This window comes from Eurosta solidaginis, chromosome 3, assembly GCF_040869045.1.
Source record: "Eurosta solidaginis isolate ZX-2024a chromosome 3, ASM4086904v1, whole genome shotgun sequence".
Lineage (NCBI taxonomy): Eukaryota > Metazoa > Arthropoda > Insecta > Diptera > Tephritidae > Eurosta > Eurosta solidaginis.
This window is the reverse complement of record NC_090321.1, coordinates 206,156,372-206,178,643: the sequence shown is the minus strand read 5'-3', so window position 1 is coordinate 206,178,643 and position 22,272 is coordinate 206,156,372. Positions and strand designations below refer to the sequence as shown.

Sequence of the window (22,272 nt, the reverse complement as noted above, 5' to 3'; positions counted from 1 at the left end):
CTTTATACATGGCCTTATTAATTGCAGCTACCTCGTCGAACGCTTGCGCACCTGCGTTGAAAATGACGTAGAACATGGTGTAGTTTTTTGGTATGACAGCATCATCGATACAGGCGAATTGAGTTGGCAAAATGAGATTAATGCTAAGAATGTACGTTTTTTTCGTGCTGCTAATGGTATGCTAATCAATTATACATGGAATGATAAAAGTCTTGAGATGACAACAGAAATTTGTGAACGTTCACAATCTCAATGTCAACGCGTTTTTTTTGGCATCGATGTTTTTGGACGTGGACAAATTGCCAAATTTCAAAGTAAACAAACATTGGCACGTATTGTGAGTCATCGCTTTTCCACAGGCATTTTTGCGCCAGCCTGGACATATGAAACATTACAAATGTTTGGTTATAATATAAAACAACCATTGGGTGATGATAGTGTGAATGATGCTTTTTTGAGACGTAATGAAAAATTTTGGTGTTCCTTATGGGAACATTTAGCTACACATCCTTACAGCACGCTGCCTTTTTATACAGACTTTTGTATGGGTTCTGGTAAACATACATTTGTGAATGGAAATTCAAAGCTAAGTGCGAGTGGTAGTGGCGGCGGTGACGGTGAACAATTTTTTAACTTATCACGCTGCTCATTACAACCTTCAGTGCCTCTGTATGAGCTTGCAGAACGTTTTTATGCGGATGCATTTAATGGCGGTTCATGTTTACGCATACTGCAATACAATAATAGCTTTCGCATATTTGCTACAGATTTTCATTTGCAAAATGGTGGTTTAGTTTTTGCATATGCATTTAAATTACGCCCCAACGATGGTGAATTTGATTGTATATTACGTTTTTGTACCAGAAATAATGCGCGCGATTGTTATCTATTTATGGGTGATTACTATAATACAACAAATTTACAAAAAGGACGTTGTTATGTGTCACCGTTAAAATCAAAATATAATAATTTATTGTCTAGTAATATGTTGGACACAGCAAAAATACCCAAAGAATTTTCACTGCCAAATAATTCGCACAATGGCTGGCGTGTACGTTATTATGTAGTGGCATTTGATGGCGCCATACAAGTGAAAGATATTGGTGTTTTATATCGGCGTAGCGCAGAGGCAATAGACACTGCCTATTTGGGTGCTGTGCATTTAAATGAATGCGATGTGAATACGCTTGATTTTCCACGAGATAGCAATATTGCATTAATACAGGTTTATGGCGAGGATTTGTTAAACTAATAGAATTTATATACTCAGCGTGCTATGCACGTTGATTGGATAACGGTTGGTTGTACAGGTATAAAGGAATCGAGATAGATATAGACTTCTATATATCAAAATCATCAGTATCGAAAAAAGTTTTATTGAGCCATGTCCGTCCGTCCGTATGTCCGTCTGTCCGTTAACACGATAACTTGAGTAAATATTGAGATATTTTCACCAAATTTGGTACACGAGCTTATCTGCAAATGAGCGAAATCGGATGATAACCACGCCCACTTTTTATATATATAACATTTTGGAAAACAAAAAAAACCTGGTTATTTAGTAAATAATAAACCTAGAATGCTGAAATTTGACACGTGCACTGATATTGAGACTCTTGATGAAAATTTGAAAAAAAAGTTTTAAAATGGGCGTGGCACCGCCCACTTGTGTTAAAATCAATTTCACAAATATTATTAATCATAAACCAAAAATCGTTAAATCTTACTTACTTACTTAATTGGCGCTTAACCGTCTAAAAGGTTAAAACCTATCGTAACAAAATTCGACAGAGAGGTGCCTTTATTATAAGGAATGCTTTGAACAAAAATTAACGAAATCGGTTAAGGACCACGCCCACTTTTATATAAACGATTTTTAAAAGGGTCGTGGACGAATAAAATAAGCTATATCCTTGCAAAAAAGAGCTTTATATCAATAGTATTTCATTTCCCAAGTGGATTTATAACAATAAATAGGAAAAACTTCAAATTTTAAAAAATGGGCGTGGTAATTTTCTATGTTTCGGGAGCCATAACTCGAAGAAAAATTAACGGATCGTAATAAAATTGGGTACACAATTTTTCCCTATAGCAGGAAATATTTCTAAAAAAAAATGGACGAAAAAAAAACAAGTTTAGAAGGGTCGTAGACTAGAATAATAAGCTATAACCTAGCAAAAAATAGTTTTGAATCAATGATATTTCACTTATCAAGTTTTATTGTAAGAGGAAATGGGGAGACATTTTTTAAACGGGCGGTGCCACGCGTTCTATAGAAAAGTAATTTATCTGAAATGAAATGTGCAATTGAAGCTCACGCTGAGTATATAATGTTCGGTTACACCCGAACTTAGACACCTTTACTTGTTTTAATAATATGGGAAAAATTAAAAATTGCTTTAAATAAATGTTTTCAAACATTTAAAGCAATAAGGGCAACCCCCGCTTAATTCATACCAATAGAATTTTAATTATGAAAAAAGACCAAAGCTATAATTGTAAGCATACAAATCAATTGGCACAAATGACATTTTGTTTAGCTTAATATATTTTGTATTCATTTACATAAAATATGTAATATACATACATATGCAAACAAAATAATTCCATAAAAAAATATACATTACATCTTTTATATTTAAACCAATGATTATCTTTTACTAAGGCAGCGCATTAATGATGGGGTTGTTGTTGTAGCAGTGCTTCGCCCAACCTAATAGGTGCAACCGATCACAAATTGTCATCAATATCCTCTAACGAGAGTCCAAGAACTTGCTGTTGGTTCCACATTACAATTAAAGAGATGGTTGGTGTCATTTGGGGGCACATTGCAAGCGGGGCATACATTTTGTATGTCGGGGTTGATTCTGAATAGGTAAGAGTTTAGCCTGTTACAGTACCCAGAACGAAGTTGAGCTAGAGTGACTCGCGTTTCCCTGGGGTGTATGCGTTCCTCTTCCGCAAGTTTTGGGTACTGTTCTTTGAGTACTGGATTCACCGGGCAATTCCCGGCATAAAGGTCCGACGCCTCTTTGTGGAGTTCACCAAGGACCTGCTTGTGTTTTTTTGCTTCATACGGCTGGGTTCTCATAATGCTTATGGAGACGACTCTTTAAGCCCCTGGGCGGTGTTGGCTCACCAATCAGATGTCTGTTGGGATGCCCAGGTTTCTGCGAATTCAACAGGAACTGTTTTGTTAGCATCTCATTTCTCTCCCTGATGGGGAGTAATCTCGCCTCATTATGTAGATGGGACAGAAGAATAAAGCCCGTGGCGGTTCTGAGCGTAGTATTTTGGCAGGCCTGTAGCTTCTTCCAGTGAGTAGTTTTAAGGTTTGGTGACCATATAAGGGACGCGTAGCATGCAATCGGTTGGCCAATTGCTTTTTATGTGGTGATGAGCGTTTCTTTGTCTTTTCCATAAGTACTGTCAGCAAGGGATTTGAGGATTTTATTACGGCTCTGGATTTTCGGTACAATTGCGGTTGCATGCTCACCAAAATGTAGATCCTGATCAAATGTCACACCCAAGATTTTGTGGTGTAGGACAGTCGGTAGCGTAGTTCCATCGACGTGGATGTCCAAAATGGTCGACATTTGGGACGTCCATGTTGTAAATAAGGTCGCGGAGGATTTAGTCGGTGATAATGCCAGGTTTCGCGAGGCGAAAAAACTGGAGAGATCAGGGAGGTAGCCGTTTATTCTGTTGCAAAGCTCATCGATCTGTGGGCCTGAGGCCATTATTGTGCAGTCATCGGCGTAGGAAACGATAGTAACTGCTTCTGGTGGCGAATGTAGCTTAGATATGTAGAAATTAAACAAAAGTGGAGATAGGACACCACCCTGTGGCACCCCTTGTTTAATTCTCCTTGGTTTTGATGTTTCGTTTCTGAATTGCACCGATGCCTGCCGACCACCCAGATAATTTGCGTTCCGCCTTTTAAGACATGGGGGAAGGGTAGGCCCTTCCAGGTCTTGCAGTAACGTGCCATGGTTCACCGTATCAAAAGCTTTTGATAGGTCTAGCGCAACGAGTACTGTTCTAGTGAAATATTGTAATTTTACATTAGAATTCTAATGTAGTTCTGTAATGCATTTAGAATCGAAAGCTAGGTTAGAGAACTAGGTTAGAATTCAACTGTGAAACGATTCGAATAACACTAGAAATGCGATGTTATTATTATTTGCACAGTTATCGATTATTTTCACGACATGATCACTCATCGTTAGAGTTATACAAACAAAATAAAAATAGAGAAAAGTTGTGTGGAAATATTATAAGCTGAAAAATAAAGTTTTTTATTTATAATAATAAATACTAGTAAATGAAAATAAATCAAAAAAAGTTAAAAAGGGAAAGCGAGCAGATTGTTGAAGTGCTTTTTGAATAGCTGAAGAAAACGCTTCCTCATCCGTACCTCAAACCAACGCTGAGCTCAATCCTGGGGGAATAAGTGGAAGCGACAATTCCAACACCATAGCTAGTACTGTGAAACATACGATAGGATTTTGAATTATTTATGTTTTATTATTTATTATGAAATTTGCAAAATATATCTTTAATCTCAATGGCGCATAGTCATAGTCAAAATAAAATAGATTTTGAATTTAGTTGCAGCTTTTTGACATAATTTTCTATGAGCTATCTGTCAAAAAAGCTGTAACTAAATTTAACACCTATTTTATTTTGACTATGACTATGCGCCACTGAATTTAACTGATTTATACCTATATGTGCACCGAATATATTTAAGTTTTAAGTTCTGTTTTAATTTATCATAATAGAAAAAGCCTTTGAGATATGTTCATTCTTCATAATAATAAGCTTATAACTAAATAAAAGTATTTTATATAATGAAGCATTGAAAAAATCGCTGATTTTAAATAATTGAATTTAATGCGCATCACTTCAAAATTCTCATTAGAAATCCATTAGAAATCGACGTTAGAGTTCGATTAGAATTCTAACCCTTTTCTGGATATCGAGAACGAAGTCCCCGAGAATGCTATAATTCGCGACAGTTTCGCAAATCCTCCTCTAACTTTCTACCTTAGAGGAATACATTAGAATTCGATTCGTCTTCTAATCGTTTTATAACCTAGATGTTTGTTGGGTAGAACCGGCTGCCTTGAGGTATTTCAACATTCCAAGTAACTGCAAAGATCATTAAGATCATTGCGAAATTGTGCTTCGAAGGATTGTTCTCTAACTTAGTTGTCGTTAACTCATGAGATATGATATGTTTAATTATCTTATGCGATCAGATATGGTGGTATATTTATAGTTAAGAGAAATGATAATAAGTGATGTGATATGAAGTCATATCACCATTGGGCACTGAAAGGCTGACTTCAAGGATCCAGACAGAAGTAGCGACTACTGGAAAAAACGGTCATATCTCGACATGCACCGAAAGCTCAAAATGTCTCCTGAGTAACTCACAAAAGCTTGACCATATTTCAGGGTTTGAAGGCTGTAGCATATTTATCATTTAGCAAATAACCATAAATTGTGTAATCATCACCGAATCTCATTTTGCCAGTAGTGTTTAACACATTATGGAGACACCGGAACTGGGCCACAGATGCTAGTGCTAATGTAGTGAACCAGGTTTGTAGTCAGCTGCTACTTGTCCTCGAGTCAACTCAACCACCATTCTACCAAGAGGGGATGGGCACGTTTCCCAAGAATTCCTTGAAGATGAGGTAAAGCATGGTATAAAGCCAGAAAAACCCCAGGCCTTCACGGAATATACGCGGAGACGATTAGGCTAGCTGCAAACTGCCAAGACCTCGTGTACATGCATAACAAATATTTCGAATCAAGAATCTTTCTGCAGGTCTGCCAGCGGAATTTATAGCTATAGAAGTGCTAAGTGGGGTCTCAGCTACGGAGAATTGGGTTGGAGGTAAGGTTTTAGTGGGTAGCGCCTCTAAAACAAAATGTGAGTCCTACATCCGGGGAGGGTCTCATATTTCCCCACAAAACGAAAATTTTAAAGCCCTTACAATTGAAACTTTCAAAGTAAAAACATCAACAAAGTCTACGCCCATCTCATGTACTTAGAGTACCATCCAAATATACTTTGTCGACATGAGTTCATAAGCCTTATGGCTATGTGTCAGCATGTTTTGCCTCTTCAAAGAATACAAGTACTTAAGTTGACTTGTTGAGAATGAATTTTTGTTTTCATTAACGCATTTAAATGCACACACCCACACTCTTAGATGATTATGTTCAAACAAGTATGAGACAACAAGTAGTATTGTTTGTGTGGGCTTTCAAGTTTAATGCGTTTTTACAAAACAACAATGAGTCTTGTCCTTGTTTAGATATGCGCGGATTCATTGCAATTATTCTATATATAAGTATATGTTGGCTTACGGCATCTAATAATAGCGAAGAGAACCCAGTGAGGAAAATCCAAAGTATATCCAACAATTGAACGTCTTCCTCGAGCACTTGTGGCAACGTTAGTAGGTCTTTTGTGGATGGGAGTGAAGTTACAAACTCGAGCGGATCATTTGGACTCTCGTTTTCGTTGTTATATTTACAGTGATTTACCCTCACCCCATATTCCTAAACGGAAGTCCAATGAAACTGATCGTTCCAACACGGTTTACCCATAGGGATATAGCTGTTAGAGGCTTTGGTGATTCTGATCAAGTTAAAGTTAACCTGTTTCAGTGTGTAGATCTAAGTTGAGCCAGAGTAATATGTAACTTCCTGGAAAGTCTGGAAAAGAATTCGGTATTGGACTGTGAATACTAGGTAAACTGGGCGCGAGCAAAAGAATAACACACACAATCTACCAAGGGACTCACGTTAGAGATATCTGTTCAACAGAATGTGCGACTTCAAACTCGAACCCCCAGCGGGTTAGGAGGTTAGAATATACTCGCGGTAGGTATGACTGTCGTAAGAGGCGACTAAAATACCAGATTCAAGGGGCTGTGTAGCGCAACCTTTTCAGGTTGCCAGCGCAATATATAGCTTCTCCAAATCCAATTGTCAACCTCACCTTCGAGCGGAGAATCCCGTTTCACTAACAGACGAGGCTCTGGCGACCCCAAGCTCCTCATGGAACTTGGGGGTGGGGAGGCAGGGATGGCAGGGAAGGTATAATGTGGCCATATAAATCGTTCCCGAGATGGCCGGGCTAGCACCTTAATGGAGCTGTGCTACCGGATCTGTATCCGGCAAAGGACCATCACATAGATAACACTCTCCAAAGCCCTCGGGGAGCAACCTTATCGCTACAACAACAACAACAACACTTCAAAATCGAAGCTTTTGACGCAGTGCAGTTTCGCTTTAAGATCCGTCTGTTATATAAATATGTCCTTGTGTTTGAGGAACGACAATTAAAATATACAACCCCTCCCATCAAAAAGGTCAGTAATGAGAGGGTGTGCATGGAAACTTCCTACATGTCCTCGTGAGTTCCTAAATTTCAGTTCTCAATGCACCTTATTTTCCCAGGCACGCTATCCTCTGCACCTTCTAAGCCTTCTGTTTGATCTCTTTTATCTAGCGCCTTTCGCCGGACTAGAGCGCCATACATATGTATGTATCGGTCGAATTATGTCGGGCAGCCAGGCGGCTCTGCGTGCCTTGCAACCCTACACAGTTACATCTAAGCAAGTAGATGAATACACTGAAATGCAAATCCTTAATACCCTGGGAGGCAAAAACAAGGTTTCGTTAGAATGGGTTCCCAGACATCAGGGACATGAAGGTAGTGAACAAGCAGATTACCTAGCAAAGCAGGGTGCTACATCAGCATTCTATGGTCCAGAGCCCTTTTGCGGACTTACAAAAGCACACACCAGGGAAGCTATTAGTAACTGGGAAACTAAACAATTCAGACGTCACTGGATTGACTGCCCAGGGCAAAGGCAGGCCAAACTGTTTATACTTCCGGCAACGAAAGTATCAGCCAAACTCATTAATCTAATCAGGGAGGATCTAAGAACTCTCACTGGGTACTATACGGGACACTGCGGTGTACGATATCACCTAAGTAAATTAAATCTATCCGATACCCAAATTTGTCGTTTCTGTGGGCTGGATGACGAAACGCCGGTTCACATTCTCTGCGAATGCGTAGCTCTAGCTAGGCAGAGACTATCCCATCTAGGTGGTGGGACTCTTAATCCCTCTGTGATATGGAGAAAAAAGCCTGAAGAGGTACATATATACATTAAAAGCCTCCAGAGACAAAATTAGGCTGTAAAGTCTTGCACAATAGTCTGCACAAAGGTCGCAGTGCTTCCAGCCCTGTTAATAATAATAATCGGTCGAATGGGGCTATAGAAGAAAAGTATACGACTAAGTCAGCTCCGCCGGAGGCGCAGTTATAAAATGGTGTTGCTCCGTTTAGCGTTTCTAATTGGCGTCCATTAAATAGGTTAGCTTTTTGTTCAAGCAACTCGCTTCATATCAATTGTTTGGCGCTTAAAGGTGATAGCGTACGGAAAATCCGACATCTACTGCTTGAAAGATATTTTCGTGAAATTTTTGAAAATACAGTGCCGGAAAGGCTAGTTCGCTCCATAGGGGTAACGTTCAATAATTTCTATCGCTGACGAACCTAAGGATAGAGCTTGAGTTATTCTAAAGAGGTCATTCAGTAGAGTTGCTGTGCCTATTACAATTGTACACATATACACTTACAAAAATACAAGGCGCGGTATACCTTCGAGGAGATTTAGCCGAGCTTCTCTTCCAATTTGAATCGGACTACCTTTTAATATTTCCTACAAGTGGATGACTTCATGGCGGAAATACACTGGGTGTGTTTGCCAAGCCGCTGCCGAAGGCGACAAGGCTTAGACATTTTTTTTAATTAAAAAAAACGCTACTGCCACATCATGGCGGCCGCCCGTATTTGGGATCTGCGCGGAAGTCGGGCTCGGAATATTTGTTTTCTCTACTGGGTAATGGTAAGGCTCACGTAGTAATTGTTAATGCAATATTGAGTCGCCACATACATACGTACATATCCACAAAGTTATGTATGTACGTACAGGGGCGAATTAACCTTCAATGGGGCCAAGGCAACCATAAATTTGGGGGCCCTTTTTCACGTCCGTTCCTTTTATTTCCTTTTAATTGCGAGAAGGATCGTTCGCAGAACAATTTGTGATTATTAATGTTAAAAAAATCCGAAGAGCTATTTCTGTGTTAGGAAATACATCCATTACAATCTTATACAAATGACTATGAGTTTTTTGTGCATCAGTGTATCTGGAGTTCACGTAACTTTGGAATTGTTTCATTTCAATGAAAAATTATTCCAAGTCTCCAGAATAAAAAATAACTAAGTTATTTATAGCTTCGTGGAGGTCTCCACCACTTAGAGAAAAGTTGATGAGAAATGCAAATCCCTCTGAAACTTCCATATACTTTCACTGTGAAGATTGTCGATTATTTCGAGGGAACCTTTTGTCCTAAAATCATCGCGAGGCAAAAATTCTACTTCTGGAGCATTTCCGTCATTAGGTTGTTTTTTCTACGACGAGTACGTTTTACGATTTCTGTATAACCTACACCAGGTAATAATTGTTTTGTTTTTTTCCTCGAAATCATTGTACTTTTCACGGAATGAAACTAAACTCTCTTCTAACGATCCGTACAAAAAAGCACAGGTTTTCAAATCTGCTTTTTCACTTTGAAAAGACTTACTCACTGAACGCATAGCAGTCAAAATAGAGTTGAAGGCTTCTACACCCTCTTTTCCAAAAATAACCGAAATTTTCCAAAATAAAAGCAACCAGTACACATTTTGAGATAATTATTATTTATTATTCAATATAATCTTTCACTTCGATACACTTCTTTGCACGCTAATACAATTTTTCAAATGAGTCGGAAATGTTCTTTTTAGGAACCTTGTCTAGTTTGTCGGTCGTCGCCTTTTGAATGCGGTCAATTTAGTTTTATTTATTTCAGTAAAAATTATTTTCAGTTTTGTATATTTTTCTTTCACTCTCTAGAATTTTATGTTTGTAAGAAAATTATAGAAGTCTTTTTAATTTTTTGGGCCCCCTAAAATCAGGGGCCCTAAGCAACTACTTATTCTGCCTACTTGTTAATCCGGCCCTGTGTACGTATAAGTATGTACATGTGAATGTTTAAAGGACCTCCTCGCCACTCAAATCGATGCACGCGCTTTCTTTGGTCCATAAATTTTCAACACATACATACATATATAGATACATATTTGCATGAGATTTAGGTACAGTTATTTAGTGCTAATTCAATTTGCTTTACGTGGATGTAACTATGATGAAGTATATTAAGGTCCAACAGCTTCGGCCCTAAATGGGCGATTTCACACTTTCGAAGGTGTTTAGATTAGCTACCCTCGTCATGAAATTATTTTAAAGAAAACGTGAAAAGAGCATAACTTTTAATGAAAAACGAGCTGACATGGATATTTTGCTGTGTTCAAGCAATAATTGCATTCAGAATAGAGCCTTTGATAATCGACTATTCGAATAATCAATTAGTCAATTAACAAAAGTTGTTAAGTAAAAAAGTCGATTATCACCAATCAACTAGTTGTCTGATTTAGTAACAGATTCGACTATTCGAATAAGGTTTGTTGTCATTTTTCTAAGAGTCCTGCGATTCGGAGCAGATGTTGTCGATATATTGCAAACTATTTGCAGCTCATGTATTTTGCACTTTGCTTATTTGGCATCCTAGAAAGTAGGGTAGAAATTTCAAACCTTTTTCGGAAAATCATTTTGCAGCAAGCAGCTAAATTTGTTAAGTTGTTATGGCAAAAATTGTAATATATAAAATTTTTTAATTTTACTTCTTAACATTAGAACAATGACAGCCCGCCATCTGCATGATATGTTTAAATTGAGCATCAGCTAATCGATTTTTAACCCTAAAACGGCCGAAGATTTTTACAACACATTTTGGCCGACGCAGTCACCCGGTGACTGCCAGAAAAAGAATAAAAGTGTTCAACCCGTTACAGTTGTCTATGACTAAAATTATAAAACCTTATTTTGTATTTTTTCTACTTAAAATTCATTAAGTTAGGATGTTACGGAAAATGAGTTAACAAAATTTATTAAAAATGTGTTTTTTTTTTTAGGAGCGAATATGAAAAAGTCACCCCGGTAACTCGTCGGCCGTTTTGGGGTTAGTCGATACAAATGTTGCTACTCGACTAATCGTCTACTCGAAAAATCGATTGTGAACAAGATAGTTCTGTGTAACCATAATTTATTTGTGCATATTAAAAAAAATCAAGAAATTTTAAATTGTTTACATCCATAACCACAAAATAACATCAACAAAACTTTGACATTGTTTTACATATTTTGATATTACTTGCTTTATTTGAAAAATCATCAAAGAAAATTTAAAAAATTCACCGTAATTTTTGAACTTAGTGCTCGCATTTATCGATCTCAACTACGCTATCTTAGACTTTCTCTCAACTAGGCACTTCTAAACCTCAAAAATTTTCAATACAAAAAAGTCTATCATATCTGATGGAAAATTAAGGCTTTGTTATATTAAAAAAAAAATAAATGCAGGGCGCGATAACCTCCGAAGAGATTTTAGGCCGAGCTTTTCTTCAAATTTTAGTCGTGCTCCTTTACTTCTTTCTACAAATTGAGAGACGTGACCTACATACATTATTCATGCCGATTCCGAACGGCGTCTGCAAGGCAGATCAATTTTCAATGAGAAGCTTTTCATTGCAAAAATAAACTCGGGAGTGTTTGCCAAATCACTGAGGATGGGCGACTCCGCTCAGAAAAACTTTTTTCTAATTGAAAAAACTTTTTTCCAAATTTTTGATGTTACTTTGCCCGGAAGTTCTATCTAGGACCCGTTACATAATTTTTTCAAAAATAGGTGCATATTTGGTTAGGTGCAACTTTTTACTATCGATTTTAACTATTTTTTGTAAAAACGTTATATTTTTTGGGGCTGCCGACAGAGGTTCTCCTAATGAAACAAGTGGCCCTGTGTACAAAAAATCTTAATTATTTTGTTAAACAAAATTGTGACCCGATTATGTTTCTATTTAATTGGTATAATACCAATTTCACTCAGAAGCTTAATTTTTTTTAAAGAAATAACAAATTTTTCTTTTTCACACAGGGCCAAAGTTCATTTACCAAAATCCTTCAGCAGCCTTAAAAAATATATTAGCTGGGTTTTTTTACATGTATATACATATGCACTTAAACTTTATATGGATTGCTAAGTGTGTAACTTTATCTACACTTATGAAGTTGTCGCTCAGAAAATTGGTACTGCTAAATTTCAGTATGCATTATACTCAGTGGAAACTGAAATGTATCTCTCCATTCTCTACACTGTTCTCTACTTCTATAACGGAAAAGTGTTTGAGTACTCTAATTCATCGCAACCGATTCAGCTATATGTCGGTTATACACTATGACCAACGGAGGTGCGTGTCTCCGCTATGCAGCACAACCAGGCTTGTAGGGAGATGGGGCTGCTAAACATTAGGGGGACTCATTTAACCTTATAAATGCGTTATAAAGTGTGTAAACGTGTAAATTTATCTAGTGCGTAAACAAACTGCCAACTTTTGTATGAAAAATCATTTACACAATTTGTATAAATTTACGCGCACATTTCATGGTGTAAACGCGGTCAACTCAAAGGAATGCAACCTTGCAAACATAATTGCCGCCTTTCTCATCTGAAATCTCCGACATGTCATTTACAAGAATGGCTTAGTAAAGATGTTTTAGTATTGATTTTTCACTTAATCTTGGCATTTTTTAATTTGTATAATAATAACAATCAAAAACTTTTTTTGGCAATAATACAGCAAATAAGTTTATCAATAATATTACTAGGTGCGTTCATATAACAGCGTGTGTAAATGGATATAATTTTACACCTTATAAATTTATATGCTTTAATGAGTCCCCCTATTATCTAAGTGATGATAAGCGCTTTTTAACCCGCGCATGCAGTTGCATATACATGTAAACAAAAACACCGCTATTGTTATTTAAGAAAAACAGTTAAACAAAATCTGTATTTCCTCTTTGTCTTTCAATATTATCAAAATAAAATGCATGCGCAACTACTCTTAGATGTTGCGTCTAATCAAAAAATTGCCTATTTTTCATAAATACATATTATCTTTTGCTGCAAACGTTGCGAAAATAATGTTTTGCATTTTTTTATATTTGTCTGTTTTTCTTCCATAAATTCTTGTAAAATGGTTAAAGGGCCAATTAATGGTGACTTCTGACCATAAAACCATAACCAGATAAAACAGCTGACCGAACCTACCTTATGGAAATCGTTGTAATCGATTAATGGTGCCATACCATAACGCTAACGCCATAACCATATCATAGCCAACCAATTGGGGTTTGGTTTCTCGCCATATCCATAACCTAAAAATATTTGAGTTTGTGAATTTAATAACTTTTTGTAGATTTTATTCATTGTTTTGGATACGTTATGACTAAGAGACTTATTTTTTGTGGAATATGTTTGCAATTTTCACGATTTTTAGGTTAAGGCACCATTTATCGATCCCATTGGAGATGGTTATGGATATGGGTATGGTTACGACTATGGCGTTAGGGTTAAGGAAGTTTAATTGACCCTTTATTTCTGATTGTCAATTGTTAATACCATTGGGAATGAAACTAAGTGTGATATCTTCTGCATAGACGTCAAAATTCCAAAGTGATTGGATCACCTGATTTGTAATTGACTATCGCTGTCGCATTCTGTATCTCTTTCTATCACCCGCTAAAGATATGCGCCGCCATATTGAACACCCTGTCAAAACGCTAAAAAGTAGCCATATTGAACATCCTGTTAGACAGTTGACAGATAAGATATCACACTTAGTTTCATTCACAATGATTTTGGTGTTGTAGGAATCCTCACAAATCAAATGATTTGTGGGAATCCTTACTTCAAAAAAGTTTAAATAAGTGCATTAACCCTTTGTGGGCTGACTGAAAATTACGGGTCGTACAAAAAGGATTTGTGGATCCGCAATATATGTAGACTCTTTCGACTTCTTCTGCTTGTGAGCCAGAGCTATCAGGGCGAATAACTTCAGTAAGAGTTGTATCGAGAATGACTCTTGCCAACTACATACTTCAACTTTGGTGGAGAAGATAGATACATGTATGCTTTTTGAAATATTCGAGGAACATTTTTTCGAAAAGTTTCTGTACCTTTGCATCCAAAATTTCTCCACCCGTCAGCAGTTTTTATAGCACAACTCGATTCGAAAGTAAATTTATTACAATTCGGGTTCAAGGGATAACGGATAAGAAGGCAGCACGATGACATCCAGCGGTCCAAATAGTCTTTTTTTTTATAAAACATGTAAAAATATGTTATAAAATCAATATAAAATAAAGTTCTTACCCAAAGTTCGCGAAAATTAAAGTACCTTATAAAAAAAATTCCGTTCAAATGTTTGTATGGAAGAAAATGCTCAGCCCAGCCGACAAAAAGATTTGCCGAAAATCAGGATATCTTTTTCGGGGATGAAGATTAACACTTTTATTATAATTAAATTCGATGAGCTACAAAACTGCATTCTCAGAAAAACTGAAAATTTTTAATGACAATTTCACTGAAGATTCGTCTTTCGAATTTTCGCGAATTTTACTAAATATTTGTACTTGCTTTTATAAAGAAATAACGAAAATTATTTTTCTTAAGCAAAACTAGGTGAAAACAACAAAAGAAGTCCTTATGGCAATACTTTTTACCGTGAGTGTAAATATATTATTGTTTCAGGAATACAGTGTGAGGTTTGATTAGTCAACCTCTATTGCTGCTAGTGGTCGTGCTTTTCATTTATGCATATTTTTATACTCAGCATGCTTTGCACACAGAGTATATTAACTTTGATTGGATAACGGTTGGTTGTACAGGTATAAAGGAATCGAGATAGATATAGACTTCCATATATCAAAATTATCAGCATCGAAAAAAAATTTGATTGAGCCATGTCCGTCCGTGCGTCCGTCCGTCCGTCTGTCCCTTAACACGATAACTTGAGTAAATATTGAGATATCTTCACGAAATTTGATACACGAGCTTATCTGGATCCAGAATAGATTGGTATTGAAAATGAGCGAAATCGGATGATAACCACGCCGACTTTTTATATATATAACATTTTGGAAGACAAAAAATCTGATTATTTAGTAAAATACACCTAGAATGTTGAAATTTGACTTTTGATAAAAATTTTAAAGAATTTTTTAAAATGGGCGTGACACCGGCACTTTTATATAAAAGATTTTTAAAAGGGTCGTGGACGGATAAAATAAGCTATATCTTTGCAAAAAAGAGCTTTATATCAATGGCATTTCATTTCCTAAGTAGATTTATAACAATTAATAGGAGAAACTTCAAATTTAAAAAAATGGGCGTGGCACCGCCCCTTTTATGACTAAGTGATTTTCTGTCTCGGGAGCCATAACTCGAAGAAAAATTAACTGATCGTAATAAAATTGGGTACAAAAAATTTCCCTATAGCAAGAAATATTTCTAGAAAAAATGGACGAGATCGGTTAAAGACCACGCCCACTTTCATATAAGATATTTTTAAAAGGGTCGTAGACGAAAATAATAAGCTATAACTTAGCAAAAAATAGTTTTGAATCAATGATATTTCACTTATCAAGTTTTATTGTAAGAGGAAATGGGGAGACATTTTTCTTTTAAACGGGCGGTGCCACGTGTTATGTAGAAAAGTAATTTATCTGAAATGAAATGTACAATTGAAGCTCATAGTCTAAGAGCTGGCTACTGAGATAGCAACATGACTCGGTCCAAGGAATATCTCACCTGGAAAAGGTTCCATTAGTAACGGCGACCCGAAAGCCTGACCGCCAGAAGGCGCACTGGAAGCTGTATGCGTGGGCGCGCGGATAAAGATTCGTATTTTTTTCCTTAAACAACTGTTAACGGACAAGGCTGAAAATTCGTTGAGGTATTCAGTATACTTAGCTGTAATAGGAGAACAATTGCCAGAAGTGTAAGTGCAAGCCAAATGGTTGCCAGAAGTCGGCCAAGTTGCGAAAATTTTGCAAAATTTACATGATGAGGGACACTTCTGACAATCTTATTTATTTATTTATTATGCCTTGAAAAGAGTTCCTGTAAAATGCCAGAAGATAAAATGGAAGCAATCCCGAGATATCGAGGAGAGTAGGCGTGAGCGTAGGTAGGCCAGCGGCGCGTGGCTATTTGACTAATTAATTTAATAAAATGTAAATTTTACTTAGATTTGTTTATATTTAACTCTAACTAGTCGTATTATTGCAAGGTAAGTTTAAAGAAATGAATATTTTTTGACAAACAAGTTCGTGATACTCCAATGTGGGTAGGCTTTAATTAAAAATCACCAATTATAGCAGCGTTAAGCAAAAAAAATTTTTATCTCATGCCGATCAATGAGTCTCCTACAAATCCCGCAGTGGTGTATGAAACTATGAGACATACTCAGAAAATTGTTAGAGAATGCCAACAAAATTATATGCAGATTGCGTACGATCTAGCTATTTCCAAACTTGCATATCAGATACAATCAATTGAAAAACCTCACTTTGATGATCTTTTCATACATATGGGTGCCTTTCATGTAATGATGGCCTATTTAAGGGCTGTAGGGAAATTCATAGATGACTGTGGGTTAACTCATATGATGGTCGAGAGTAAATTAATAACCAGTAAATCAGTAAACGGTTTCATAAGCCGTAAGCATTACAACCGCTGTAAGCGACTAAATCCGTTGATTCCTCTAGGATTACAGATTTTACATGCAGAATTTTTCATTCAGAAGTGTGGCTTAAATATTTCTGAGCACACTAAGGACTTTCTAATAAAACTACAGTCTGAAAAATTGTCAAACGATGCATTTACTGACAGGGACTTTGTTGAACTGATAGAGAAATATAGACAGTTTAAAGAAGATACACTCATTGGAATACATGGTAAAACTGCACAATTGTATATGATGTATATAGAATTTATTAATTATTATATGATGTTCACTAGAAGCATTCGTGTAGGAGATTTCGATCTCTACGAATTTATCATGCCAAAACTGAGTAATTTATTTTTCATATTTAATCAAGCTAACTATGCCCGATGGCTGTATAAGAAGAACGTCTAACTCCTTTTGGCGTATTCCAATAGATCTAACTCTAGAACAGACCGTGAATGCTGATGCAACAAAAAAAGATTGACAGGATTAACACACTTTACGAACTCGATCAGTGCTCGACAGCGATGGGCTAAAGGTCATGGCTTGAGATCATACATAATTTATCATGTGTTTGATTACTAGGGATTGAAAAAAATTCAGGATGCAACATCGTACCGCGCCTAATTCTGTGGCTGAATTTCTTCTCAATGTAGAAAAGAAAGGACAAGAACTGAGAGAAACATTTATAATAGAGTGCTCACAAGACGATCGAAGATTTGAATCTACTATAAAGCAGAATAAAATAATGAATTTCACAAGCTGCAATGCAAAAAAGAAAATCGTTAAAAATAATAAAGTGCAAGAAGTACGCATTCAACGTGATTTATTCGGCCGTATGTTGGGAATTTCGATGGAAAACTCAACTGACTTGGAGAAGATATTTACTTTCCATATTACTCCGATGCCTCCTTCCATATGCCATTCAGATGGAACGATATGTGATATTAAAAAAGCTGTCAAGATGTAAAGTCTTCGGTGTGATTCACCTTTGCCAGCGCATATCGATGTTGTAATTGTTGAAGGTTTCTTTACCGCAATCGTTCGGTGATATTTCTAAAAAAAATTCTTCAAATTCTCACTAGTTACAATACACGATGTGTGCATATTATTATGGCCGATACTGCTCCCCATCTATCAAAGATTATGAGCGTTCATTAAGAAGAGGTTCCGAAAGTAATCATGACTACGTCATATCTGGTCCAGAACAGGCGAGGACGAATGACTTTGCAACAGAGCTTAGAAATTATAGGTTTAAAGAAGCTCTCGTAACTTTCTTAATATCTCATTAGCAAAGTGATGAAGTAGCTCATTTCATTTATACGAAACAAGACAGTTGTCTTGAATTATCTGCGATGTTATGAGTATAATAAAAATAAATAAATGTAAGGCGCGATAACCTCCGAAGAGATCTAGGGCCGAGCTTCTCTTCCAATTTGCGTCGTGCTCCTCTTGATTTTCCCTACAAATTGGCAGGACGGGACCTACATGTTTTATGCCGACTCCGAACGGCATCTGCAAGGCAGATGAGTTTTCACTGAGAGCTTTTCATGGCAGAAATACACCCGGAGCGCTTGCCAAACACTGCCGAGGGGCGACCCCGTTTAGGAAAATGTTTTTCTAATTGAAAAACCTTATTTCTAAAATTGTGATGTTGCTTTGGCCGGGGTGCGAACCCAGGGCATACGGTGTGATAGGCGGAGCACGCTACCATCACACCACAGTGGCCGTATAGTCTGAATGAAAATGGTAATGTTGTTCGAGAAGAGAAACATGAATGTTTCTTGTCCATCGCATGAAGAAGCAGGTTCCAAAATTATTTATCACGCATCCAAAATGAATCCAGATACGTATCTTTTTGTCAAGTGCTCTGATACAGACATAATTATCATGTTAGGTATTAATATTCAAAAAATTTCTGCGATCATTTACATCGGGTTTGGCTCGAATGTATGTAGAGGATTGCCTGGTTTCCATGCAATTACTGGGTGCGATTACAACCCCGCATTTTACGATAAAGGCAAACAACGCCCTTTTAAATTGCTCAAGAAGAAGGAAGAGTTCCAGAAAGCCTTCGCAAACTTGTGGAACACGTCAGTCAATGTTGAAGAAACATTTGAAAAAATTGAAACATTTATCTGTATTATGTATCGATTTAGATCGACCAAAATATTAACGATGTGAGGTGTCAAATGTTTCTTCGGAATTACAAAGCGAAGAAAACTGATGAAGCTTTCCTCAAAAAGCATTTGAAAAACTTTGATGCTTCATGTTTACCTCCATGCCACAGCGAGTTATATCAACAAATGGGAAGGGCACATTATATTTCACATGTACGGAATAATGCAACACTTCCAGATCCAGTAGTATTAGATCCAGAGGACTATGGGTGGACCACAGTTGATAATAAATATGACTTTTTAATGGGTTTGAAGGCCCCTAACTACCATCATCAGTGAAAGACGTAATTTTAAACGGTGAACAAGGTAAATTTCAGTTTCCGTTCAAGTCAATTAAGTACGTGAAAACTTCGATACAATAACGCATTCCTTTTTTTTCCAGTTGACAGCGACGTGTATGAATATGATAGCGATGAAGATCCAGAGTACGAAGATAATGAAGAAGATGTATTCGATACTGATTATGAAAATAACTGAATTATACTTCGTTCGTAAATTTTAATTGAGCGTAGTCATTGAGCTATATGCTTCAATTTAATGGGTTTTTGAAGTTCTTATAAAATAATAAATTTTCCGAATGAGCGTCTGCCATTTGTGTGGTAGTTTTCTTAGTTTCTTAAGAAACCTCCAATAAATTGCCAGAAGTGTTCATAAAATTTTTATCAGATAAAATAAGTCAGAATCGCTGCCCGAGCCGCTGGGCCGCGCGCCGCTGGCCGACGCTCACGCCTACTCTCCTTGATATTTAGGGATTGCTTCCATTTTATCTTCTGGCATTTTACAGGAACTCTTTTCAATGCATAATAAATAAATAATAAGATTGTCCCCCAACATGTAAATTTTGCAAAATTTTCGCAACTTGGCCGACTTCTGGCAACCATTTGGCTTCCACTTACGCTTCTGGCAATTGTTTTCCTATTACAGCTAAGTATACTGAACACCTGAACGAATTTTCAGCCTTGTCCGTTAACAGTTTTTTAAGGAAAAAAATACGCATCTTTATCCGCCCGCCCACGCATACAGCTTCCAGTGCGCCTTCCGGCGGTCGGGCTTTCGCTCCACCGTTACTAATGGAACCTTTTCCAGGTGAGATATTCCTTGGACCGAGTCATGTTGCTATCTCAGTAGCCAGCTCTCCGTCTATCACACTGAGTATATAATATCCGGTTACACCCGAACTAAGACACCTTAACTTGTTTAAAACAATTTGGCATGCATCAAAATTGAAAGGTTTTCTTCGATCGGCTTCGCTTTATTGATACGGCCAAATGTGCATAGGTGCGTCCTTATATAAATATATATTGTGACTTTGCTTATAAAATATGCATTTATACTATAGAATGAGCACTTGTTCTCAAACTTTAGAGTTATTTAATTTTTTTCCCCAAAATGCATTGCAAATATTTTTACGTACATACATATATATGTATGACCTACAATACAAATATAATTTATTTCACTTAGAATTTTACACTCACTTGAGTATTTTGTTTTCAGTAAATTAATGTTTCGCTGTAGTTGGTTTGATTTTTAGTTGATTCTACCCGTAATTATTTAAATAGATTTTAGTGTAAATTTAATATTTCATAGAAAAAATAGTTTAAATACGATGATTCGTTCATATACTTTTATTGCTTTCTAACTATTTAGGCGTTGCGTTCATAAATCATCATATGAGATTTATGTCTGTGTATTACAGGATTAAAGCTGAATAGTGTCCCGCCTTTAGACTGCCAAGCCCAAAAAAGCACTAAATGTCTTGTTGTTTTGTGTCAGGATAGTACTTCGGCGAAAGCACATTATACACTCCGATGAAGGCGAACTACTCAACTGATGCTGTCGACTATTTCCATATATTTCTATGGTTCAAATAGCTGATGTTGATGCTGCTGCTCTACAGGCCGATGACGCTCGGTTTTAACATAATGGGTGGACTGTGGGGTGGTAACTAGACGTTTCGCTGACGAAACTACCATTTTTTGATTGAGTACTCTCTTTTGCGAAAACAGTTTGCTTTAAGCTCTAGTAATGTAACGAATGTTAGGGGTAGTTTTTTTTAGCAAAAAAAGATACAAATTCGTTTAGTTCATATATTTTTATGTGATAAGGCAAAAACGTGGAAATAATTTCAGCTGCATTAGCCAGAACTGTTTTTAACTTTCCTATACTCGCGCATTAGTCTCTGAGACCGGCGAAACACATTTTCGTAATTATTTTTATGCACGAAGATCTGGAGAAGCCGAGCTCTATTCTAGCTGTCGAATTTATGGCTTACTTCGTTTTAGTGCACGCTATGCATTGTTTACTATATAGTTTGGCATCTTAAAGAGAGGTTATGTTGCGAATAGAGTGGAAGGCAGTGGACTAGACAGTCGAAGGTCATATAATGAAGGAATGGTGTTCGGAGTTTTTTCAAAGTTAAAAAAAACAAGTAAGGAAGGCTAAGTTCGGGTGTAACCGAACATTACATACTCAGTTGAGAGCTGTGGAGACAAAGTAAGGGAAAATCACCATGTTGTAAACAGAACATACGGTAACCCTGGAATGTGTTTGTATGACATGTGTATCAAATGGAAGGTATTAAAGAGTATTTTAAGAGGAAGTGGGCCATAGTTCTATAGGTGCACGCCCTTTCGAGATATCGCCATAAAGGTGGACCAGGGGTGACTCTAGAATTTGTTTGTACGATATGGGTATCAAGTGAAAGGTGTTAATGAGTATTTTAAAAGGGTGTGGGCCTTAGTTCTATAGGTGGACGCCTTTCCGAGATATCGCCATAAAGGTGGACCAGGGGTGACTCTAGAATTTGTTTGTACGATATGGGTATCAAATGAAAGGTGTTAATGAGTATTTTAAAAGGGAGTGGGCCTTAGTTCTATAGGTGGATGCCTTTTCGAGATATCGCCATAGAGGTGGGCCAGGGGTGACTCTAGAATTTTTTTGTACGATATGGGTATCAAATGAAAGGTGTTAATGAGTGTTTTAAAAGGGAGTGGGCCTTAGTTCTATATGTGGACGCCTTTTCGATATATCGCCATAAACGTGGACCAGGGGTGACTCTAGAATGTGTTTGTACGATATGGGTATCAAATTAAAGGTATTAATGAGGGTTTTAAAAGGGAGTGGCCCTTAATTGTATATGTGAAGGCGTTTTCGAGATATCGACCAAAATGTGGACCAGGGTGATCCAGACCGTCATCGGTCGGGTACTGCTAATTTATTTATATATGTAATACCACGAACAGTATTCCTTCCAAGATTCCAAGGGCTTTTGATTTCGCCCTGCAAAACTTTTTCATTTTCTTCTACTTAATATGG

General features: G+C 37.0%; 2 protein-coding genes across 3 annotated transcripts in view; one reads left to right on the top strand and one right to left on the bottom strand.

Annotated features, from left to right (window-relative positions):
- The window catches only part of ENGase (Endo-beta-N-acetylglucosaminidase), a 28,684-nt gene extending 26,041 nt beyond the window's left edge, over nucleotides 1-2,643 (top strand). For both annotated transcript variants that reach the window (XM_067774819.1, XM_067774821.1), the window contains exon 5: nucleotides 28-2,643. In XM_067774819.1, coding sequence (XP_067630920.1) covers nucleotides 28-1,252 — 1,225 coding nt within the window. In that variant the 3' untranslated portion in view covers nucleotides 1,253-2,643. The remainder of the gene's footprint in view (nucleotides 1-27) is intronic.
- The window catches only part of LOC137244970 (uncharacterized), a 52,559-nt gene extending 31,779 nt beyond the window's left edge, over nucleotides 1-20,780 (bottom strand). The window contains exon 1 of the mRNA XM_067774822.1: nucleotides 20,433-20,780. The gene's annotated coding sequence lies outside the window, so the exon portion shown is untranslated. The remainder of the gene's footprint in view (nucleotides 1-20,432) is intronic.
- Between the last annotated feature and the right edge of the window lie 1,492 nt (nucleotides 20,781-22,272).